Source organism: Neolamprologus brichardi, chromosome 22 (assembly GCF_056152115.1).
Source record: "Neolamprologus brichardi isolate AB-2024 chromosome 22, ASM5615211v1, whole genome shotgun sequence".
Classification (NCBI taxonomy): Eukaryota; Metazoa; Chordata; class Actinopteri; order Cichliformes; family Cichlidae; genus Neolamprologus; species Neolamprologus brichardi.
In genome coordinates, this window is record NC_142124.1 from 18,501,055 (window position 1) to 18,525,764 (window position 24,710).

The 24,710-nt window shown below is 42.3% G+C and overlaps 1 protein-coding gene across 22 annotated transcripts in view; it reads left to right on the forward strand.

Moving 5' to 3' along the window:
• The window catches only part of clasp2 (cytoplasmic linker associated protein 2), a 62,087-nt gene extending 39,776 nt beyond the window's left edge, over window positions 1-22,311 (forward strand). For 6 of the 22 annotated variants that reach the window (XM_035906469.2, XM_087834935.1, XM_087834943.1 and 3 more), the window contains 26 exons: window positions 249-272; window positions 643-660; window positions 1,577-1,678; window positions 1,883-1,909; window positions 2,786-2,812; window positions 4,469-4,642; window positions 4,878-4,922; window positions 6,076-6,183; window positions 6,492-6,554; window positions 7,150-7,256; window positions 7,853-7,876; window positions 8,028-8,183; window positions 9,202-9,293; window positions 9,377-9,440; window positions 10,999-11,162; window positions 13,227-13,305; window positions 14,677-14,820; window positions 15,608-15,751; window positions 15,870-15,976; window positions 16,127-16,268; window positions 18,135-18,330; window positions 18,421-18,614; window positions 18,718-18,846; window positions 19,037-19,243; window positions 19,416-19,532; window positions 20,903-22,311. In XM_035906469.2, coding sequence (XP_035762362.1) covers window positions 249-272; window positions 643-660; window positions 1,577-1,678; window positions 1,883-1,909; window positions 2,786-2,812; window positions 4,469-4,642; window positions 4,878-4,922; window positions 6,076-6,183; window positions 6,492-6,554; window positions 7,150-7,256; window positions 7,853-7,876; window positions 8,028-8,183; window positions 9,202-9,293; window positions 9,377-9,440; window positions 10,999-11,162; window positions 13,227-13,305; window positions 14,677-14,820; window positions 15,608-15,751; window positions 15,870-15,976; window positions 16,127-16,268; window positions 18,135-18,330; window positions 18,421-18,614; window positions 18,718-18,846; window positions 19,037-19,243; window positions 19,416-19,532; window positions 20,903-20,980 — 2,732 coding nt within the window. In that variant the 3' untranslated portion in view covers window positions 20,981-22,311. Of the gene's footprint in view, window positions 1-248; window positions 273-642; window positions 661-1,576; window positions 1,679-1,882; window positions 1,910-2,785; window positions 2,813-4,468; window positions 4,643-4,877; window positions 4,923-6,075; window positions 6,184-6,491; window positions 6,555-7,149; window positions 7,257-7,852; window positions 7,877-8,027; window positions 8,184-9,201; window positions 9,294-9,376; window positions 9,441-10,142; window positions 10,203-10,500; window positions 10,504-10,998; window positions 11,163-13,226; window positions 13,306-14,676; window positions 14,821-15,607; window positions 15,752-15,869; window positions 15,977-16,126; window positions 16,269-18,134; window positions 18,331-18,420; window positions 18,615-18,717; window positions 18,847-19,036; window positions 19,244-19,415; window positions 19,533-20,902 lie in introns of all 22 variants that reach the window. The other 16 variants (XM_087834928.1, XM_087834936.1, XM_087834931.1 and 13 more) reach the window with 12 other exon arrangements.
• The last annotated feature ends 2,399 nt before the right edge of the window (window positions 22,312-24,710 follow it).

Consider the following 24,710-nt stretch of genomic DNA (forward strand, 5'->3'; position numbering starts at 1 on the left):
CAGATGTTATGTGACTAATTCACATTGTGCTCCTTTCTTCTCCTGTTTCTCTTGTATTTCATCTTTTTCTATTTTTCTTATTTTCAACTTTCTTTTGACATTTATTATTCACATTATTCGTTTTCCCTTTTCCCTTTGTATAATTTCTGTAATTTTTTATTTATTTTTTTTTTCATTTTATTTTTGGGGGGGTTTCCTGTCATTGGTCTCCTTTTTTTTCCTCCCCCTCTTTCTCTTTGCTACTAAAGATGATGCCTCTGATAAAACGGATGGTAAGATCATCTCACTCCACTTCTTCTCTGCTCTTTTCCCTTTCCTCACTCCATGCAGTCCATGTTAACTCAGTTGTGACAGTGTGTGGCCACAGCGCCCCCTGCTGTCAACTTCAAAACCTCATTTCTATGACTGCGCTCTTCACAGAAGCATAGATCAAATATTAACACATCTAAAATCATCTTCTGCTTTACTAAAGCTGAATCTTATTTTAAATATGGCAGTTGTCTAACCATCTGTACTCACATTAAACTGTATCATTCAGCTGTTGAGGTTTTATAGGATACTATAAGGATGTGCTGCTTGAATATTGCACACAGAAGGTGAACTGTGATACTTAAAACATGCTCCTTTTTTGTCTGTCTATAGGAACCAAATCAGACAATGGTAAGACTGTGGTTAGGTGGATGTTTGTGTGCATATTTGTAGGGATGTTCTAGATGGAAATTTTGATTTTCGTCTTTTTGGATCCAACAATTATGTGTTTGATCGATTTTATAATAATAATAAACAAGTGTTAAAACAGAAAAGTGACTTTGCTTAAAGGGGATCCATTATGCTCTCTGATATATTCCTGTGTTATTTTTACTGCTACTATGGTAGATGCTTCTTTTAAGCATGGTTTTAGTTTGAATTAGTGAGGGTCAGCATATGTGCAAGTAACCCCTGTGAGCCCACAACTCAAGCTTCAGCATCTTGTAAATGTTCAGATTTTTTTTCCTTCTCTTAGCTCTGTATGTTATCCCAAATATGGTAACTTCAAACTTGAAAGGGGTGGAGCTAAGGCAGCTTGTTTCAGAAAGAGTATGAACGGAGTATGAAATGAAATAAAACAAAAGAATATGGATTTGAAAACGAGCATGATGGGTCCCCTTTAACCACTGAGTTTGGACATGTGAATGCTATTATAAAGTGGGTTCTAAAAGTAATTGGTTGGTGGGAGATTAATGGATTATTCCCTTAAATTCCCTTTTAATCATTAAATCATTTTAGTCTTTAATAAAATACCTTATCAAATACTTAACTGGTTATTTTCAAGTATTTCTTTTCTGAGACGGGTTTCTAATCCACTGAAGCATCCCTGTTGTATTCATCTGTATTTGCACCTGGCTGAATGTGAATGTTGAGTTTAGGGTCCAGTCTTTAGCAGCTTTCAGTATTAGTGGCTTTTCATCAGCTCTAGTGCTTCGTAGTTTCTGGGCTTCATTCAGCTGCAAACTGTGTGCGACTAGTTTCATTAGTGCGTAAAATGCAGGTCTGTTTTGGGGTTGTTTTTAATGGTTGTGCTTCTACTTGCATGCAGGTCGTGTGCGTACCAAGCAGCCTTTGTCTACTGCCAGCACCGTGTCGAGTCAGGTGGACTCGAGAGGACGCAGCCGCACCAAGATGGTGTCCCAGTCGCAACGTACGTACCTCCTCGCATCAGCCAAAACACAGAGCACAATTTAAAGCCAGCTGTGAGTGAAACAGTCTGGGTAAAACAGGAGAAATGATGAGAGAGTGAGCTTGTAGAAGTATTTGCGGTTCCTCAACTTTTGTTTGTGGAGTTTCTTAACTTGTTGCCTCCACGGTGACGATAAGCTCCATGTGAATGTTTTTGTGCCTTCAGGTTCCGACGAATCCGATTGCACACCAGGTATTCTGTCCGTGTGTCAGAGTGTGCCTGTCTATCTCTGTATCACAGTGGGAATGGTGACCCACCCGCTCTCATTCTGATCAGGGTGTTTTGTGTAAACAGGAGAGCGTGTGCGTATGGGTGTGTGTGTGTGTTTCTTCTGCATGCTGTGTTTCATCACTGAGGATGGTGTGGTGAACAGTTCATTTCCGCTTCTCCAGCCTGGCTCTGGCTTTTATTCAGGTTATTAAAAATACGAGACACAAGCCTCTGGGCTATTCTTATATTGCAGCACATTAGGCAGCTGTGTGTGTGTTTTTTGCGTGTGTACCTGCTCTCCAAGACATTAACTGCTGATATGCTGCTTGGGACCAGCTTGGAGACCAGTTTAAAATCAGACAGTGATTGGGCCACAAACCAGTGCACCAGTTAAATCTGGATATTTAGATTGAGGACCAAATCGGAGTTAAGAGGGTTGGAAAGCTTTCCGTGAGTGTGTGAGGGTATGGCTCAGTATATTTACTTTAAACCATTTTTCCCTCATTGTTAAACAGGTTTTGTGTTTTTTACATATGCTATGTGAATTTTCCCAACATGCACTGCTTTCCCAAGTCTGTCATCTGCGGCTGGTTAAGTGTGTGTGTGTTTGCTTCAGCTACATTTCAGTACTTGTTTTCTCTTTAATTAATGGAATTATTTCAACATAGTGCTTCAGCTTTGCCTTCATTCTTGGTATGGACCACCAGGATCCTTTCCCTTCGTACTCTTATTTTTTTAAACTCCCATGACGCTTCTTTTGCGCTAACACCCATAATTCATCTGATTTAATCTGCTGTTCCTTCCCCCTCACCTCTGCTTTTCCCCCTTTCTTCCCAACCAATGGGCTTAATGGCTCAGGATCTCAGTCTGCTACCCCTGTCGGTGGTAAGATTACAACGCTACTTATTTTTACCCCGCTCTCTTTAGCTGTACTTTCTTTCCTCTGTTTCCCAAACCTCACTATCTTCACGTGCACGCAGAAAGGTCACTGAGAGTCTCACCCACACTGGCTTAGGCATGCTGGGATTTGTAGTCACAGACTTATAACATGGCTATGCTGTTACCATGCGAAATACACTGCTTTGGGAGCCTCATGTTTCTGCATTTCTATGTGTTACACAATGAAAAGTCGAAAGTCATTCTTTTTTTTCTATGTAAGCACATCATTAGATTCCAAGCTAGTAATTCTCACAGTTTTGTAGCTTATGTTTGGTTTCAATAACCTTTCTTTCACCATCTTATCACTAGTTTGTTTGGGTTTGTTTTGTTTTTTGGGGTTTTTGGGTTATCGGCACTTAAAAAATCCAAGCTAAGAAATTGTCAGACAGCGCGAGTTGATCATTACTTATAACATCTTTTATCAGCTACTGGATATCAAAACTCTTTGTGCAGTAATCATATTTCCACAGAAAACAACTTAAACACAGTTTTGTCATTTAGATCCATTTTATTTAGTTATGTGTCACAAGGTGTTAGCACATAGTTCAGTAGGTTATGTGATTCTGTGTGTGTGTGTCTGTGTGTGTGCATTTAGATTAGCTTTTGTCTCTCATTGAGAGAAAGAAGAGAGAATCTGGTCTGCGTGCTCATTTATAGTCTTAAAGAGATCAATTTAAAAGGGACCTGTTATGCTTTTCCTGCTTTCTGTCATTGTCTAATCTGCTGTGATGGTGGGTGCTCACATCGAACATGGCCTAAGTTTGAAATACTGAGGTCAGCTTCTGAGTTGTTCCTGTAAGCCAAAAGCTCAGGCTTTAGGCTGCTCCAAATACTGAGCTTCAGAATTCTTTTTCCAACTCTTTTGGATCTCTATGACATCTAAGCTGGTGGTCAAACCTTTTGCTTGTGAGGGGCAGCCAGTCAGAATAAAGTTGAAGCAAATAAAACTGCTTGATTCCAACAGGGGATGAACTGAAGGCAGCACCAAAGCCACACAATTCAGAATTTAAAAACAAAACATTGCACAGCTGGACATGAGCATAATAGGTCCTCTTTAAGGTCGGTTTCAAGTCTTGAGCACTGGAGCTTGTTTCCCAAGCATCTGTTTTCACATTTCCAGCACTGCAGAGCTTCTTCTGCTGGACTGTTTGTCTTCTAGTTTATAGCAAAATGACCCACTGTAGAAAGAAACACACTGTGGCCTTAGCTTTGGGAGATCGGATGCGTCGGGAAGAGAAATTGACTGTTATTCAATTTAAATTCAATACAAATTCAAAATTACAATCCAGTAATGACAGTTACCTATGAGTTACCCTTTTTCTCAATGAATTTGAAAGAATTTGAACTCACTGTAGCTCTGCTGGCTCCAGAAATCCTTCCCTAGTGATGTGTATTTTCGATATACATAAAATGCCAACATGTGCTTGAAAAGCTGCCAACTACCTTTGCCAGTTGTTGGTATAAGAAACTGATCACTTCTTTTTTTCTTTTCTTTTTTATTTTAATGAAGTTGTCACGTTATAGAGGGGTGGTGTCACTACAGCTTTTTTTGATAAATGTCCCATGCACCACGGATAATCTATGTTTTCTGTCTCTCTGAAGCTGGTAGTCGGAGCGGCTCCCCTGGTCGCGTGCTGACGAGCACGACCCTGAGCACCATGAGCACCGGGGCTCACAGGGTGCTGGCTGGATCCACCGGGGATGGGCACAGACGCAGCCGCATCCCCCGCAGCCAGGGCTGCTCCAGAGACTCATCACCCACCCGCCTGTCTGTGGGTGAGTGCATTAACGTGCTTTGAACTAATACTGTCTTTCTATAAATTAGCTGTGCCTGCTTTAGAAACTGCTCAAGTGTTGGGTGATATTTTGTGCCATCAAACTCAGATGACCAGTCTCTGTGATTCCCTGTAAACGTGGATCTAAACTTGCCTTTTTCCCTCCTGCTCCCTGTCCTCCTTTTCTTCCTCTGCTCCTCTCCTTTTTCTCTGTCCTTGTTGCTTCTGTCTCGTAGCTCCTTCTAGCATTAGTTCCATCTACAACGGAGCAAGCAGAGGAGGTAAGGCTTCGACCTCGACTGGACCCTTGTGCTACCCATCAATTCACCTCAATGTGCCTATTCTCATCCTCACTTTATAACCTCCATCTCCTTACACCATTTCTATCCATGATTTAAAAAAATAAAAATAAAAATTCCTCGATCACTGCTGCCGTCGCAGTCCCTCTCTCCCATCATCAGTCGCTGCCTCAGCTTCATAGATTCCATCGTTCTAACTTGTCTGTCTTGGCTGTGTCGTTATGGTGATGGGTGCCTGTGATCAGCACATGTTCACGGATTACGAGTCCTACCTTCCCCCTCTCCTTACTAACCTGTTTTAGTGGCTGGTTGAAGAAAGCTTCACACAGGATCAGCGACGCTTCATCTCTGCTCGGTAGACCGTTGGTAGCCCGTGATTAATTCTGATTTGCTAGCTGGATGCTGAAGCTGATGAACGGAGCAATGAACAGCGAAGTTGCAGTGCTGCTGAATGAAACACAGCCCTTTCCCTCAGCCACCCGCTTGATTGCTGCATCTCTTCCTCAATCACTTTTTCTGTCCGTTTGTCTTTGTGTGTGAGAAAAAGAGACACATTGAGCACCTGTGTGTATCAGACATCTCTGAAGGTGATAAAATCAGTTAATAAGAACTATTAGATGAATAGAAGAAACTAAATGTGCAGAAATTTTAATAATTTGTTTACATGTAAGTCATAAACTCTGATAGAAAACCCAAATTTGTCTTTAAAACGTGAATGATTTGTTAGTTTTAGTGTTAAGATTTAGAGTTTTTTATTCTGTTAAAGGAAACAACTGGAAGATTTTAGACTCTTGAGGGTGTGATACCAGTAAATAATACCAGTAGATTAGCTGATAGTTTCAGCTCTAATCAGTGAAATAACAGCGCAGTCATTTTAAATAATATGCGCTCACACCTCTAAGATGGTTTCTTAAACATGAGAGGGGAAAAAAAAAACTGTGCTCACATTTTTCTTGTTTTTGTCAGTTTGTCACCTGTTCTTATTCTGTCTTATTTATGTCTTTATGCACGTGCCTTCCTCTTTGACTTCTTTGTCACTGCTCATGTCTTTCTTTATGTGTACTTTTTCTCCCCTTTCCCTTTTTCCGTTTTCTTTTCTGTCTGCACTCCGTGGTTGTTACCTGGGTGGCGTTAGCTCGGGGCAGTCGTATCCCGCGGCCCAGTATGAGTCAGGGCTGCAGCAGAGAGGCCAGCAGAGAGAGCAGCCGGGACACCAGCCCCGTACGCTCCTTCACACCTCTTGGTGAGTAGCAGCAGCAGACAGATACCCGAGAGGAATTAGGATATTCGAGGAAAAGAGTCTGACTGTATTGAAGCTTTACTCTTAGATTAGATTGATTTTTAGATTAAAATTGAATCCAGTATCTGGAAAAAAAAGTCTCAAACACACATGCGTCAGGAAAGTAGAGAAATAACACCTTTATGTAGTTCAGTCTTTCTTTCTATTCTCATGCACTACTCGATAAGTGTGAGTTTGTGTGGTCTTAGTTGTCAATCCTAAACTCTGTGTGTGTGTGTTTGTATGTGTGTGTGTTTTAATCTTGGTTGCAGCAACGCGGAGCTACTCTCGCTCCACCGGAGCTCTTCACACACCTGATGCTTTTGGGGCTGCAGGTGAAGGCTGAGTACATCTTTCTCCGTCCCTCACCCACCCAACCACTTGACTTGATTTTCTCTCTGCGTTTTCTTTTTTTGTTCTCTTTTAGTTGCAGTTCATCACCTCCCACATTTTACCAGCCCGTTTCTTTCGTCGTCCATCAGTTGATTTTTGTTTTGTTTTGTTTTTTTACGTTCTGCTCCAGGATGTCGGGCTCTCCAGTGGAATCGCATGTTTCCGCCCATTCAGTTGCCAGTTTATAACCATTCTGCTGGTTTTTTATCAGTGTCTCTTTGTCTTCTTTATTTAGCTGCGTCCCTCCTCCACAGGGACGTCAACATGCTCTCCTGCGTTTTATGTCAATCATGCTTTTTTACCCCCAAGTGCCATCTGCAATGTCACCTAACGCGTCATCGCATCAACTTACAGGGTTGTCTCGTGGGAAAGTGCAGCGCGTGTGTGAGTTGTGTGAAAGTTAGCGAATGGATGATCAGGAGAATGACATCATTTGTGGACGAGTGCTGAGTGTGTGCAAACGTGTTTTAATCTGAAGTTTTGCTAATGTATTTATTCTGCTATATTTCTGTCCATCCTTCTTCTCTCTGTCTGCAGGATCAGGTTTTGGAATCAGTCAGTCAAGCCGTCTCTCTTCTTCAGTCAGCGCTATGAGGGTCCTGAACACTGGTTCAGATGTAGAAGAGGCTCTCGCAGATGCGCTGGTATGGAAACTCAAATTCTAACACAGCATTGTGCGCAACTAACTAATCATAGCCATTGTGACTAGTCGGTACTAGACTTACTAGCCGTTTAATCTAATTGTTTGACATTTTAATTGATGCCCAGTGCCGTAAATTATTGTCCTAAATGTTATGCAGCCATCTGCCACCAGATGGAGCATTGTTGTTGAGAAACACCATAAATCTGTTATGCTAGGCCTGATCTTTTTGTTAACACTATTTATTTACTGTTTGTTTTTCACTTTCTATTTGAAGTATAACGTGCAGTGTTCTTAATGCATGATGAAAGGTCACACCAGGTTAAGTGACATGATCCATTATTGAAAAATGTAATTAATGGTTTTAAATGCCTTTGTTTATAGAGGTTTTTTTACATTGTCCATTAAACAGTTTTCAAATGTAACGTAATATCTGAGTCTTTCTTAGTTTTAGACTCGTCAGTTACACTAGTCTAAGAAATTAGTCACCAGGAACATCCCGGCTACAAACAGTGCACATTCCAGTATCCTGCCACTAGCTCCTACACTGTGTCTGTGTGTTAACTAAACCCTGATTCTACCTCTGTTTAACGCTGTCAGCTGTTGGGAGACATGAGATCCAAGGTCAGCTTCTTTTCCTACCTCTTACCTGTGTGTGGGTGTGTATGTGCTTGGTTTGTGTTCTATCAAGATGTGCTAGTGCATGCTTTCTTAATGTCCTGCTTGTTGGTTTTTGTTTTCATTGTAATGTCATGCCCTTTCTGTTCCCCTGCAGAAGAAGCCAGCACGGCGACGGTATGAGAATTACGGCATGTACTCTGACGACGATGCCAACAGCGATGCATCCAGCGCCTGTTCAGAGAGATCCTACAGCTCCAGAAACGGAGGGGCCATCCCCACCTACATGAGACAAACAGAAGATGTAGCTGAGGTGAACAACAGCAGCAGGAAATAGATACTGCGATGGGCAGCTTTCCTAAAACCTAGGTCCTTAGAAAAAAATTAAATGACATAAGTTAAATTTAGATGGGTTTGAAGTTTCACAGAAGGGAACAGTATCATTAAGGCGGTCTTTTAAAGTTAAAGTTTGCAGAGCAATTTGAATGTCAGGTGGAACCTCAAGGTTTTCTAAGGAGCATCCATCAATCTAGAAATTACTGTTATGCTTGGTGCCTCTGGATAAGGCTGCAGAAAGCCACTAAAACGTTGACATAAGGGTCAGGCAATACCAACCTTATGTGTCAACCAAACAGCGCACACTGAAAACATGTTAATGGAAAGATGCGGTTCCATTTGGTTTTAGAGTAATGCAACCTGTGCATCACCTAAATCAGTCTTTAATTTGTGTTGACAGTTGTGATTAAGGGGCAAAGATTCTTCCCAAAACTGTGCTGACAATTCTGTGTTCTGGTCCTTGGCTTCCTGTATAAAAGCTGAAGACACAGGAGTGTGTAAACAATCAAGTAACTTTGATATTTGTTGTTTGGAGCATTTTAATGCACAGCACTTTGGTCAACTCTGTTGTTTTAAATGTGATATATAAATAAATTTGACCTTTGTAGAGAGTACCAAGCGTTCTTAAAGAGGGTGTTTACCTGAAATGGTTTCTATTCTGTTTATGAAAACTTTTCCTTAACATAGTGACATTTGAGATAATGAAAAAGTGAGAATTTGGAAGCTTGTATTTAGTTAAAAACGTCTTTATAGTCTATATACAGATCTGCCAGGGTCACAGTACCTTTCCCGCTCCAGTTCATTTTGAGCACTAGAATTTTGCAGTGAAGATATTACTACCCAGAATCAGTGAGTGAATATGATCAGTGAGGTTTATATACTCATGTCTCCTGTGCTTAAATCTGAAAAGCCATTAAAAACACGTTACTTCAATATTAAGCTGAATATTTATTACGTGCATGTATTCCATCTTATAGAAGTCTTCTTTCCTCCAGGTGCTCAATCGTTGTGCCAGTGCCAACTGGTCTGAGAGGAAGGAGGGTCTACTGGGCCTTCAGGCTTTGCTTAAAAACCAGCGCACCCTGAGGTCAGTGTCAGGTCACTCAGGCGTGTTTGCAGTTAATAAAGTCATAGATGATATCCAACTAACTGCTGGTGTTTTGTCTGCAGTCGGGTTGAGTTGAAGAGGCTCTGTGAAATTTTCACCAGGATGTTTGCTGACCCTCACAGTAAGGTATGGATGCATGCAGCATAAACCCTCACAGAAAGACGCACAGCATTCATTTGCAGTACCGTGGCACAAGATTCATAATTCACCTGCTTTAATTTTACTTTTTCAAATACTTTGTTTATCCCATCATCCTTGACTGTACCGGATTCTGCCAAAACACAGAAAGTGTTACACCGCTTTAAAAAGCACACACATACTTTAGCTGTCACATCTTTCTAATGAATTTAGTAATAAAGACGGGATAAACAGGTCAAAATGTTTCCTCAAATTTACTCACACTCTGACATAAACACGGGCATGGAACGCGTGCATTGGACTGTTTTCTAACGGCATGCCACACCTGAATGAGTGTGCCATCACGCTCGCCGCCGTCCTGTGGGATTGCTCTGTCACTGTTGAGCAGCCAAACCGCTGGCTGCACTCTTCACATCCACTGGCTCTCCCTTCTCTTTTCCCCTCCTCTACCTGCAGTCTGAGGCAACAGCACTGACCGCTCACACACTCAAAAGCACACACAAACACACACTCGTACATATTTGGGCTGCCCGCTCTCTCCTCTGACTAACAAGCTGCGATTCGGCCTCTCTAACACTGCCACTTCTGTTCCACCGTCTTGAGTGCTCCGTTTTCTCACACATGTCGTAAGCTGTGTGAGCTCCTCCCCCTCCCCCTCGTTTGACGTTTTGACGATTTGATGAATTTCAGCGAGACTCCGGCAGGGTGTACGGCACGGCAGAATCCGGTATAAGCTCAGCCTCCTTCAAGGTACTGCATCTCACCAGTGATCTCCATCTGCCTATCTCACACCATTCCTTTTCGTACTCCTTCCTTCTTATCTCCCATATTTGTCATTGTTTCTTTTTAGCCTTTTTGCACTTACACTCAAGTTTCTCCCATGTCGGGGAGAAAGTAAAATTGGTTGTTGCTCAAATGTGTTTGAAAAAATTGTGTCCAAATTGAAGATGCTGAGTGTACTCTCTGACACTGAGTACATGCTTTGTGACGATGCTAACAGATGTCTCTCTCTCCCTCATGCTGCTCCCACCTCTGGAACTCTCTGTAGAGAGTAAGTCTGGCCAATCAGTGTTTGTGTTTGGATGAAATCTGCTTCATTAATCTGATTGGGCATTGAGAACTACATAACACTTACTAACCTACCTCACTTAATGTTGTCCGTAGCTCCACTGTGCTGCTGAAATCAACTGGTGGCATGTAGAGATGGTCCCCACATGTTGTGATTGGCTTGTTTTCATTTTGTGTGATTTAAGTGTGTTACTTGGTGACTGGGATTGAAGGTGGACTGCTGCAGTAATGAGTGAAATGCCACTAACTCCAATGGGAACCACAGGGAACTAATGTGGACTAATGCTGCTCTCACATTATTCCCCTTCAGTATAATCCAGTAAAACAATGCAGGAGTGCCTGTATGCATGTGCATGTGTGCATGAAGTGTTTTAAGAATAAGTGATCAGTTGTTCAGTTTGTCACCTAGACTCTGTGTGTGTGTGTGTGTGTGTGTGTGTGTGTGTGTGTGTGTGTGTGTGTGTGTGTGTGTGTTTAGGTGTTCAGTATGTTCCTGGAGACACTGGTAGATTTCATCCAGGTCCATAAGGACGATCTGCAGGACTGGTTGTTTGTCCTGCTTACACAGCTTCTGAAGAAGATGGGAGCGGACCTGCTGGGATCCGTGCAGGCTAAAGTGCAGAGAGCCCTGGATATCACAAGGCGAGTTGCACATTTGTATACAGACAAGCGAGTACAAATCAAGATTTTAAAAAGTGGCTTTTTATCTTACTTTGCCAACACATTGTGGTCTATATACAGTCCAATGTGATCATTACGTAGACCGGACAAGTAAAACTTTTGAGTGATAACCTATAAATTTAGTTCAGTTTGAACCCCAACAATCAAATACCGTAGTTTTCAGGTCATAAGCCGCTACTTTTTCCCCACACTGTGAACACTGCGGCTTATACTGACATGCGGCTAATGCATATTTTTTTTCATGCGGCCAAAAACATTTTGCCTGGTAACAGTAGACCAATAAAATTGATAAGTAGTATATATACAGTATATATTTTTACCGGTTGTAATGTTGTTTGTGCACTGTTCCGTAAAAAAACATAAGCAACGTAATTTGTGTGTTGCTGATACGTACGTATACTTGAAGGTAGCCGTGTTACAGGCGCTGTTCGAGGGAAAAAAAGCATTTGCAGTATGTATTTTTGTATGTTACCATAACGTTTATGTTACTTTACGGATTAAATTGAACATTAAAAATCCTCACGTGTAATATTTCTGTGTAAATATTTCATATTACAAGTGAAACGCATACGGCTTAAAATCCGGTGCGGCCTGTACAAGTACAAAATTGATTTTCTTTCTAAAATTAGAGCATGTGGCTTTTAATCAGGTGCGCTCTGTAGTCCAGGAATTACGGTAATCCAGTGAGCGCAAGCACATGGTGACAGCGGGAAGGGAGCAGCAGAACCAGGTTCATCTGCTGCGACTGGTAGGAGGTGAAGAGAGGGACAAAAACTCCACCGTGGAAGAGAGCCAGAGATTATTAATAACCAGTGTTGGGAAGGTTACTTTTAAAATGTATTCCATTACAGAATACAGAATACATGCCCCAAAATGTATTCTGTAACGTATTCCGTTACGTTACTCAATGAGAGTAACGTATTCTGAATACTTTGGATTACTTAATATATTATCATGCTGTTTACAACTACGTGAATGTACTATTGCTGTGATTTATTACTGTTACTGAAGGTCCGCAGCTCCGAACCGTAGTAAAGGGACCTCTGGCTAATACCCTGCGTTCTGTGTCGGCTCGTAGCCGAAAACTAGCTTTACTTTGTTGTCTGGGTCAACTTTGCTTGCGAGAGACAGAGAGGGGCGTTGAAAGGCTGCTCCAACGGAACTTATTGTTTTTGGAGGAAAACACGAACACGGTGTACAGTCGAGTCTTAATAGCTTACTTACAACTGGGCTCGTCAGGCTCTCTTGCAGGTCTGCAGCACAGACTACACTGCCTATGATGCTACATTCTTTAGAGCTATACCTGTAGCATTCTGCCTATTAGCTTAGCACGACAACAACAAAAAGGCCTCTCTCACCCAGGAAACACGCAGAGAGAGAGCGTCACCCTGTAACCATGGCAACCGTAACCGTGCCACCTGGAACAACAGAACGTAGCTGTCAAACAAAACCCAAACAGTCCTGACCCGCCACAATATGAAACAGGGAAGTACTGCCGTGTAATCCATTTATTTCAACAAAGTAACTGTATTCTAAATACCACCTTTTTAAACGGTAACTGTAACGGAATACAGTTACTCATATTTTGTATTTTAAATACGTAACGGCGGTACATGTATTCCGTTACTCCCCAACACTGTTAATAACTAATGATCAAATGCAGAGTGGTGTATAACCACAGATAGAGTGAAAATTCAGGTTGGAGCCTCTGACGGGTTGTTTCTGGGCCCCAGGCCTTAAGTTTGGCACCCCTGCTGTAAAGTGTTCTTGGCGTGAGTCCTACAGTGAGTGCTTTCCTCCAAAAACCAGCAGCAACCTTCAGAGTCAGCACTTTTTTATCTCCGTTATTTCAAATGTTTAGTAAAAGTGCAGAAGAAGAAGCAGTCACACAAATCACCACTTTGCATCTGGCACAGTGGTTACTCGGTTATTTACTTGCTGACAGTCCTTGAACTTTATTTTTATGATGCATGTTATGGCACAAAACGTGAAATCTAAATCTGTGTGGGGTTTTTTGTCCTGCAGAGAATGTTTTCCCAACGACCTCCAGTTTACCATTCTCATGAGGTTCACTGTGGACCAAACACAGACGCCCAACCTCAAGGTAAATGATAAGTTGATATAATACGTGTCTGTTTAGTGTGTATGTGCGAGAGCTGAGTGTGCAAATGTCTGTGCAAGGGCAGCATGCACACAAAACTGGAAATTCAACTGACTGCTGTGCTAATATTATTACATGCCTGCCCATTGCTGGCTCTACGTCCCAAACCCCTGAATCCTGGGCTGTGATTGGATAGCGATTGATCGAGCCACTCCACTGGCTACTTTCAAGCTTTCTTCCTCAAACTCCTTTTTCATCTTTACCCAGCACACCTCTCTTTCTTTTCCCCTGATTATCTACTACTTTATTCCTTGCTCCCAACCCTTCTTACCCTTTTATCTCCCATGTTGCTCCTGCCTACTCCCACACCCTTTTTCTGCCTGATGTTTAACCTGTTTCCCACTATTCCCTCTCCTTTCCCACTAGGCTTGGGCAATAAAGGATCTTACAAACAGTAGAATTTCACCACCTGCTGCAAATATTGCATTTCTGAAGACTTAACTACATCTTCATAGTAATTTTGTTAAATATTTTGCTATATCCAACCCCTCTGACATGTAAGAATTGGCTTACATAGTATCACAGTATGAGTCTGACTCGTTTTGTAAAACCATACAGTGTAATTTGAGTATCGCCCAGGTCTACTCCCCCATCTCTTTTTACTCCTCTACTCTCTCCATCCTCCTGCCTGCTTTCCTCTCTTGTCCCCCACCCCTCCCCCATCCTCGTCTCCCTGTCTCTCTCCGTTGATTGACGCGGTGCTTCTCCTCTCTCTCTCTGAAGCCTGTGCGGAGCTCGTGTTGCGGGCGAGGCAGGGGAGGGTCCGGGGTAAAATTGTTCCCCCCCAGAGCGCGGCGCCACGCCTGCTCTCTAGACGAGCAGGCCGCAGCCTGGAGCCAGTCCTCCCAGGTCAGTGCGCTCCGGGGGGAGCAATTATGTGGCGCGCACGATGCTGCTAAGTGATTTGGAGGAAGTTCTGGTCCTGAGGTGCATTTGTAGAGAGACGAAAGACAATCAGGGCAGGAGTCAGTTGTGGCGTTTCAGAGGCTGAGTTGAATTTTTCCCATTTATTGGTTCTTTAATATTGTTATTTGTCATTGTTTTTATGTTGATTGATTTTATTTTTGTACTATATAAAGCATGACTGCATTTTAAACTTTTCATTCATTGGATCATTTGATTTTTCAGACCTGCAAGAGATGCACAATCTGCTGTGGTTGTACATGCTGACTCACTTTTGTGTGTGTGTGTATGTGTGTTTGGTTTTGGTTGTTTCTGTATTTGTGTTTTTGCAGGTGAATATTGGCTATGCATATTCAGCGTTATAGGTCAGCTTCCTAACAATTTGTATAAATGTGTGTGTTTGCGTTGCAGGTGAAGGTGGCTATTCTGAAGTACATCGAGACACTGACATTACAAATGGAAGCTCCGGACTTTGTGAACTCCAGCGAGACTCGGCTGGCTGTTTCCCGCATCATCACCTGGACGACTGAACCCAAGAGCTCAGACGTCAGAAAGGTATCGTCTCACAAACACGCACACAACATAATACGTCCTCTTGCAACAGGCCCCTTTTGTTTTTGAGGGATCTAATTAAACTTTATAATAATGATTTGAAGCAAGTCAGGCTGACTGGTGAATCTGGATGTTACAACAAAAGCAGACGAAGTGTATGATACCACAGGTTTGAAAAACAGTTATTGCACTGCTTTACCAGCAGAACTAGGGATTTCCATGGGAAGAAAATCGTGTGATCTGTGAGGTTCATGGAGTATCAATTCCATAGCTGCAGAGATGGTTTCAACTTTAGGCCAAGCAGTCTTCTTGCTGCGCTGGCTGTTCTCTTCCAATAGGAGAAAGTTTTGTTTCATTTTACCTGTTATTTTCTCTTTAATTTTATGTTGCGTTCCAGTAGTTTGCTGTCATTCACACTCTATTTAAAACTTGTGTCACTGTCTACATTTTTGCCACAGCATATTCTTTTGCCTGGCTTCAGATCAGTCTTCTGCAAATGCTTGTCTGCACGCAGACGAGAAGTACACAGCAATCACGTCACCTTTGCTGGACTATAAATTTTGCTTGATAGTGACAACCATAGTTTTTGGTTTGTTTTGTTTTTTGTGTTTAAGCTTTATCTCATAACTATAAACTTGCATCTCAGTTCAAAATCATAAATTGAAACAGACCCTTGTCTCAAATGCCACCTCACAGCATCCCATAGTTAACCACAGTACTATTTGCAAGAGCTGCCACCCTGTTTGGTCCACAAAGTGCAAAGTCTAAGTGTGTATTTTGTGTGTAACAGGCAGCCCAGTCGGTGCTAATTGCCCTGTTCCAGCTTAACACTCCAGAGTTCACCATGCTGCTGGCAGCTCTGCCCAAAACCTTCCAGGATGGAGCCACCAAGCTACTTCAAAACCACCTGAAGAACACAGGCAACGCTGCACAGGTAAAACATACTCTGATTCTGAAGCATTCATAGTTTAGAGTCACAGTTTACACCTGAACTCTGTCATTATACTGCAGCAATAATGGCGTACCTCTTTGTTGTTTTGTTACCTTCTCAGGCACCAATGGGCAGCCCTATGACACGTCACACCCCCCGATCTCCAGCCAGCTGGTCCAGTCCAGTCACTTCACCCACTAACACATCCCAGAACACCCTCTCACCAAGGTAAACACTTGTCTGACAACTAGTCTTACATTGTGAAATCACTGTTATACAGTAAACAGTATTTTAGGGTGTTTTGTAGACAAAAACACGCCTGTGGAAAAAAAAAAAGTAAGCTCGCAAATTACAGCACATCTTTTACTGTGTCTGCAGTGCTTTTGACTATGACACAGAAAACATGAACTCAGAGGACATCTACAGCTCACTGAAAGGTGTCACAGAGGCGATCCAAAACTTCAGCGTTCGCAGCCAAGAAGACATGAATGAACCCGTCCAGCGGCGAGAAGGAGAGGAGGTGAGTGAAGGAGGCCAACACATTAGGGACATAAGTTCAATTCCTGGTCTGAAAACAACCAGACCTGAGTGGTTTGTGTAACAGTTGCCGCAGTTCATGGGGGCGTTTGAACATTTTCGAATATTTTTATTTGATTCTACCTTCATGAGGTTCCACAGCAAGAGACAAGCAGCGGTTCAGCAGCCAGAGATCATGAATGTCAATAAACTTGTGGGAAGTGGGCAAGTGGGGAGTTAAACTTCTCTCAACTTGGAGGCGAGCAGTTGAAACGAGTACAAATGGAAGCGAATATTACCGTTGACTGGCCACTGAGGCTGATAAATACACTATATGGACAAAAGCAGTGAGTCACCTACAGGAGCTGCTTACCCATGGAAACATGTCGTGAAGCTCTTGGTGCGCAGTTTTATGCTGATGTTAGTGCCGTCAGCCAGCTGATCACGGACTTTCTAAAGAAGCTAACAAAGGCAAAGTGACGAAAGCTAAAAATATTCAGAGGTCAGAACCAGACACAAGCTAGCAGCCTCAGTTTGAGCAAAGGATCAAACTTTTTACTAACCAAATTATGGAGACCGGTGAAATGGGGAAAAGGGTTGATTTGCTGTTATCTGGTGAATTTATAAACATACAAGTTTCACAAACTGGCTCGTTGAAAGGGTGACATCCAGTTACAGCACCACACTTGAATTCATATGTGTTTCCATATAGTGTATATTAAAGGGTTGCCTTTGACTCGTGAGCAGTCACCACGATGCAGTGCATGGTGGGCAAATTGCTTTATAGTGACCAGGCTTCTGAATGGTCTCTTTATTTTGATACCAGATGAAAAATACCACCATGGTGCGGTCCTGACGCAAGCAGCTATACACCACAGTCTCGCCAGTAGTATAAAAGTGTGAGAGTTGAGACTTTATTCCTGATAAAATAAGCAAATACCAGAATAAAAGAGTATTCAGACTTTGTAATTGGTTTTGACACTCTCATTTAGCTCTGCACTCAGAAAGTATTATATCGTCTTTTGACCTTACAACATGTTTTCCAAGACTTGCAGAGGCCTGAAACACCCACACAGGTGTACTGTAGGGGACCCTGATATCTGATCTGCCCCACCACCCGTCCATTAGCACAGGGAGTGAGAAGCATACATTGTTTATGGGACCGATAACTTTGAAAAATAATCTTCTACAGCTGCTGATAAAATCCTGTTTGTTTTATTTAAGCCTAACTGTTGAAAAGCATCCCCTGTTATTATTTTCTGATGCTTGTGTAGCTAGCCTGCTCGTTCAAAACGAATTTATGACTTCAGACATGCCAGGTCTTATTTTGCAGCCCCTTGCAATGACCCCGGTTCCTTTTAAGGACACGGCATACTCTACTACAGAGGTGTGACCTCCTGACATTTTCCCCATGAGATGCAACTGAAACCTAAGTGGCCCACATGTCATCAGCGTGCCAATCACAGCACACCTGACTCATCAAACCCCAGCTTAGAGCATTTAGCGGCTCGAGTGTAAATATACACATACAAATAAGAGCACCTTAAACCCTGCTCAGCTCCTCACCTGGTGCTTTGTGTGTCTGCCTTTTTAAGTGATAGAGTTGTTTTTGTTTGTTTGTTTTCTTACGCTCTCATTTAGACAACAACATCCTCTCTAAAAAGGAAAGTTCATCCAAAATTTCCTGATATATGAATGAATTTTAAGAAATCGAACAGAGACAGGCGTATTTACCATCTAAAAACATAAAACAACTCTGCAGTTCAGACTGTTTTCAAACCAGAACTTTTGAACTCTTTAGAGTTTGACTGCTTGGTTCATTCGCTTTGTTTTTAATCCACCTTTGTTTTTATTCCACCTTTGTTTTCAGGGGGGCAGCGGGACAGATGGCAGACTGTCAGATATGGGCGACGGCGGGCGTATGGCTCTGGACAATAAAACGTCTCTTCTCAACACCCCCCTGCTCTCCTCCAGCCCCCGAGTATCCCGCGAATACTTGTCCGACTCTCCCTTCAAACACAGCCGCAAAGACACCAGCCTGGACGACTCGGAGCTTCAAACTGATGGTACACAAAAGCATTCTGGTGGAAAAAGACAAATAACGACCTCGAGATATCGCTAACGTGGGTTATTTTCTGTCGCCTGTCTCCTCACAGATAGCAGCCTGGATCAGTCAGAGCTGGTGGCCGAGCTCCTCAAGGAGTTATCCAATCACAACGAGCGCATAGAAGAGAGGAAAGCAGCGCTGTGTGAGCTGCAGAAGCTGATACGCGAAAACACCCTGCAGGTGTGGGACGAACACTTCAAGACCATCCTGCTGCTCCTGCTCGAGACTATGGGCGACAGAGAGGTACACACACACTCATTTCAAATCTGCAGCAACCAAATGAAAGGGGAGGGGAGAAAAAAAAAAAAGCTAAAGTTGCTCACTTTTATCTTAAATCCTCTCTCAGCATGTGATCCGAACGCTGGCTCTGCGGGTGCTGAGGGAGATTCTCAGCAAGCAGCCCTGGAGGTTTAAGAACTACGCAGAGCTCACCATCATGAAGGCCCTGGAGTCTCATAAAGACCCTCACAAGGAGGTGCGTTTATCCACACCCACGCTAATCTGCTCACTGAGAAGCTGATTTTATCACAAAGCATTATCAGACTATGAAGCGGTGGTGCAGAACACTCCTTTATTTTATTTATGAATCATCAGAGCTGGAAAAAAGCTCTGTGATTATCACTTGGTCATATTGTATTATATTATATTTCTCTGCTTTTCTGTAGGTGGTTCGAGCAGCTGAGGAGACGGCAGCCATGTTGGCGTTGTCCATCAGTCCAGACCAGTGTATCAAGGTGTTGTGTCCCATTATCCAGTCAGCTGATTACCCAATCAACCTGGCCGCCATCAAGATGCAGACCAAAGTGGTGGAGAGGATTCCCCGTGAAGGCCTGATTAGCCTGCTGCCCGAGATTGTACCAGGACTGATACAGGTAACATGCAGCTCATATATGTAACTGTTCATTTGGAGGATGAAAGTATCAGCCGTGCATTATCGTAGTTGTCTGTTATCTGCTTTATCACACACAGCCTTCACGTTCGTGCATAAATATGATTGTTATGAAGAACTGCAGATCTGTAAGTTGTGTTCTTCTGTCTGAACAGGGTTACGACAACTCTGAGAGCAGCGTGAGGAAAGCCTGTGTGTTCTGCCTGGTGGCCATCTATTCAGTGATAGGAGAGGACCTCAAACCGCACCTCAGCCAACTGTCCAGCAGCAAGGTAAGTTGAATTCATCATAAACCAGCTTGCTAAAGATGTCGTTTCTCATCCTGGTCACCAGGATCTTTCTGTGTATACATTTCAAGCTATTGTGTCAACAGGTTTCCACCAAGAGTCTATTTATTTCAATTTTTTGTTCAGCTGATTTTTTACTTTTATTTTTATTGCACAAAAGACAAGAGTGCGATGGTAAAGTGCAAACTGCATCGAGTACAGAAACAACTACAATGTACTGCTTAATAACTTCGGCTGCAAAGACAGCAGCTAGCACAAAGCTAGCCAAGAACTTGGAGTGATTTTAAAGCTGAGTGAAGGGCGAGCCGAGCCCAGCAGGCAGACCCTGTAACACAGGCAATGATGAGCAGTCAAGCTTGCAGCCTCTGTTTTTAAAGTGTAATCACTGTGGCGGTCACTTTGAAGTCTCTTGGCGCTAGTTTTCGTCTTTTGTACTTATATGTAAAAACGAAGAGAAAGATTCTATGTGCGTCCTCATTTGTGTCAGTGTGTGGCACTGTGGCCTCAGGTTTGTATAATTCAGTTAACTGGTCATTGTGTGACCGTACATTTCAGGTTATTGTGCTGAGTAACTCAAAAGTAAGATAAGTAGTATAAAAGTTACTTTTTCTGATGACTAATTACATAACGTACTGCATCGATTTTAAGAAAAGTAATGAGTAATGTATAACACGTTACCTTTTTTTTTTTTAGAGTAACTACTCCAGCGCTGGTAAATACAGATGTAGGTTTAGGGTCTGAAAGGTGAATTCAAAGCCTTTAACCTGAATTCTTTCTGAAAGCCAGCAGAGGGCGACTCCTCTGGTTGCAAAATATACTTTAGAATTGTATACAAGTCTATAAGTAAAAATGACACCCCTTATCAGTTCATTTGTGACCTCTGTAAATTGTTTCCTGATGTGGTTATGATCATAATCTCTGAAAGTCTTACTGGAAATAACATGAAGTGAACAAAGTAAAGTAAAGTAGGTGATTTAAAACGTGGCTGCTGTACCAGCATGCAGTGTCCTCAACAAAAACGCTCAAGTGAAGCACTCACATCAGGACACGGGGCCATTACAATCGCTACATCCATCCTTTATAAACAGTTGATGGCAACAACCATAAAAGATGAGTGATGAGTCTGTCAGCTACAGACTGATCTATTTGGGATGAATCACAGGACGACCTTTCAAAAACAGTCATGTGATAAACATTACTTGCCCAAATAATGCAGGAACCATAAACGCCAGGTGTCAGCACGCGGTCGGCCTGCTCAGCTGGAGTAACTGCAATCTCGCCTTTTAGATTTTTTGTGTCTCTTGGCTTGCACACATTATTTAATTCATGTTCTTCTTCTGTTTTTCTATCTGCAGCTGAAGCTGTTGAATCTGTACATCAAGCGCGCCCAGTCCGGCACCACCGGCAACGAACCCTCAACCGAGGGCCTATAGGATACAGAGCGCCGTCCCACAGGGCAACTACAGAACTGCAGCTATGCCCACCCAACATAAACCATCTGTTCATGAGAACACAGCAACACAGACTGAGAACAAAGCATTCACAGGAGCAAACTACATACACCACACACACAGCTGTTAGGTACACACAGTCATCACACGTGCAGAGAAGAGTCGTAGTTCTGCTCGCCATTTCTTAGGATCCCTTCTGACTGAACTGAACCCTCAAACTCGGATTAAACTTAAACAGACATGCAGTCACACCCTCCACAGGTTTGTCACTACTCACTCAAGGATGAAGATATTAAACACCCGTCCTGTCCGCGCCGCTCCATATCCACAACACAGTCCCTCTGAACAGCATCTCGAGGTCAACAGGAAGTGGTGCATCTGCATGGTTCTCATTTCCCTGGGCGGTAATATTCCTTCAACGGTGCTGTCTCCTCGTTTCCTTCTCAAACACTCATTAACTTGGGGGAGGGGGTCGCCAGGTAGACGGGAATGTAATTTTACATTGTGTCATAGTTTGGATTTCTTTTACGCAGAGAGGTTTTACTGCAGTGGTTTTTAATACCCGGAGTTTTCTCTCTCACTCAGACGTCAACACGTGTTTCAAAAAGGTGCTGATGAGCCTGAACGGTACGACCGGCCGACCCCAGCACACACAGCACTAACACGAGTCAAAGTGGGTCCTGCCTGCTCATAGCAAATACAGTACATACAGATTCCAAAGTTTAGGAGGCGTTATGTGCTTGGCTATGCATGAGACAAAATTTAAAAGATTAATAACTTTTTATTGGGGTCTGTTGTCAGAGTGCTCTGACTGGGGTTTTAAATTAATGTGAACAGTGTCCGCCCCTTTCAGATAAATCCATGATGTCCTCCATTTCTCCCATCTCGCATCAGTTCTGGGCAACACGTGGAGAAAGATGGCTGCTTACTACATGAAGTATGACAGGACATGGCTTATTATCACATAGTGGATATGTATCTATATATGATATTAAAATGGAGTATCCAAATAACAGTGTCATTCAGGGGAGTTCCCCAGAGGGGGGGTGCACGCGCGCACCTGTGCCCATCCTTGTTTTATTTTTATTTTTTTCCCTCTCTCTCTCACACACTTATTTTGTTTATCTCTGCTGAGAAATTTGTAGAAATGTATTATTTACAGCTCTGGAAAAAAAGAAACAAGTCATGTGTCACTTTTCTCCTGTTCGTGTCTTTCTTTCCTTCCTCTTCTTGTAACATTCTAGTTTTCACTGTTGTTTCCTCCGTGCATTTACAAAGCTGTGCTTACAATAAAATAAAGAACTTGTACAGATCATGATAAGCCCCGCCTCTCTTCATTTCTGCAGCATAAGAAAGTCCTGCGGTAAGGCGGTGAGCAGAAATACAGTGCATGGGTGGGTCTGTACCTCCTCACGGGAGTGTTGTTCATGCAATTCAAGAGAATAGATCTATTAAATGCTAACAGAATGTTGCAGTTTATCTGATCCAGGATCAGTGATCAAACCTCTACAGTATCATAAATATTTTGTAGTCCCTTAAAGAGTCCCTTCATCCCAAATTTACACAGTGTGACTGTGTCACAACCACTCAATTTCAGCAAACACCTCAGTATGAAAGCATCAAAAATGCAAAATTACTTTACTGATTAATATTTAGCAGTTATTTTATTCTAAAACAATTTTATTCTGAGCTGCACAGGTGATCCGTTTTATGTTTGTTTTGCAAGAAATTGGTGAAAATGTGCGTCAGGATTTTATCCTTGCTTTGACAAACCAATCAACACCTGGAGTTCAATTTACTGTCCAATAAAGCAGTGGGTTTTCCAGCTGTCGCTCTTCCGCAAAGAGTAGCAGCAGGTGGGAGATCGTGGACTTGTTAAGAAACGTTAAGAAAGTGGGCTAATCCACACATGGAATAAAAGATAACATTTAGGTCTTATGCAACATAGCTATTTGTGAAACTGGTGCTATATTTCATGTATGCATCTGTCCTCTGGGCTGTAAATTTAGGAACAGCTAAAGAGAGTCCCAGATACTGTCTGACCTGTAAAACCCCCTGGCCTTGCTGCACTCATCTACAACCTGCCAAGACCCTGCAGTTCATACTGAGTCTGTCTTCAAAACAATTCCCAACTCAGGAAAACATATCAGTTACACTGTTGAAGATGGATGTGGTATACTTTAGCAGTTTTACATACTTAAACTCAAAATCAACTCTGGTGTTTTGCATCTAACAACTAACCATGGTAGTTCCCTGGCTTGGAAATCTTGACTTTTTGACAGTTTTCTGCATAAATTGGCCTTAATTTCCTAGAACAAGAAGACCTTGTTATGAAAAGTGGGTGTTATTGGTCAGAAAGGAAGGTTTGTTTTTAGACTTTCCATGATTTCCCTGAACTGGGGTGCATGTAGCTCTTGGGCAAGGTACTAACCCCAAGTTATCTAACTCCAATCCATCTGTCGGAGTATGAATGTGTTGGAATGTTGGATAGAAAGCACTTGAGCAGGTGGAGTAGACACGTGCTAAATGAGAATCAGTGTATTTACTGTAACGGTTCTTTTTGCAGGGTGAAATGATTGTTCAGCATACATCTTTAAGGACTTTAGTTACAAAGAAATGCACAGGTTTAAGTTTATTTGGGATATTCTGTAAACCATATAAGGTGATGTGTCACTAATATTTGGTGAATGTCCTTTAGTGAGTCGCACCTCAACTACACTCTCTTGGTAGGCATCAACAAGCTTCTGGTGTCTGGTATAGCGTTCATTTAAATCAGTTGGTTTCTTGGTAAGGATCTGGCTTTTAGGGCTCTTTCACAAATGTTCAATAGGGTTGGGTTGAGGCTATAGGAAAGCCTACTCCAGCAATGTAATGTCACCCTACTTTATCTATTACAAAGCCAGTTGTCGTGTGTGTTTGGGATCATCCTCCTGTTGGAACACCTAACTGTCTTCAAGTTTCAACCATCTAGATGTTGATTTGAGGTAAAGTTCTAGGTAATTTGTCTAGTGTACTACTGGCAACAAAACAGCCCCAGAGCACGATGCTACCACCACGATGCTTTACACGTGGTAGTGTTCTTAGGCGTAAAAGCCTCACCTTTATTCAACCAAATGCACCTGGTGTCATTGTGACCAAATAGCTTCAGTCTTGACTTGCCTGATCATTGCTTCTTTAACCAACACAGCAGTTTTCAGTTGTGCATTTATGTAACTAGAGTTACATGATAAATTTGCTTTTGTTGACACTAAATGTGGAACACATGAGTGATGACTGCTAAAACGGCCTCTGTACACCTATATACATACTGAATTTTAAAACATTATTTATTACATTATTCAAATGTACAAGAATTGATTTTTTTATTGTAGTAATTACTGTATTCATATATTTTTAAACTGAAGGGGGGATTTTTTTTATTCGATTTTTTTTACAAGCTGTCCATTGCAAATCCTTAATTTAAAATGAACAAGTGTTATCCAACACTTATGTAACATGAATTTTAGTTCTGTCAATGCTAGACAAGTAAAGTTACTCCCTTGTGTTTTTTGATGTTTGCATATTTGGTGTTGACTGTCGTGTGTTTATGTCCATATTCTGAATTTCCTGAGTCAGACAGAAGGACTTTAAGTCATGAGGCGGGCCTCCCCTCCACCTCCCCCTCCCTATCAGGGCCAAAATAGCGTGTGTGCCCCACTCAGAAAAACAGACT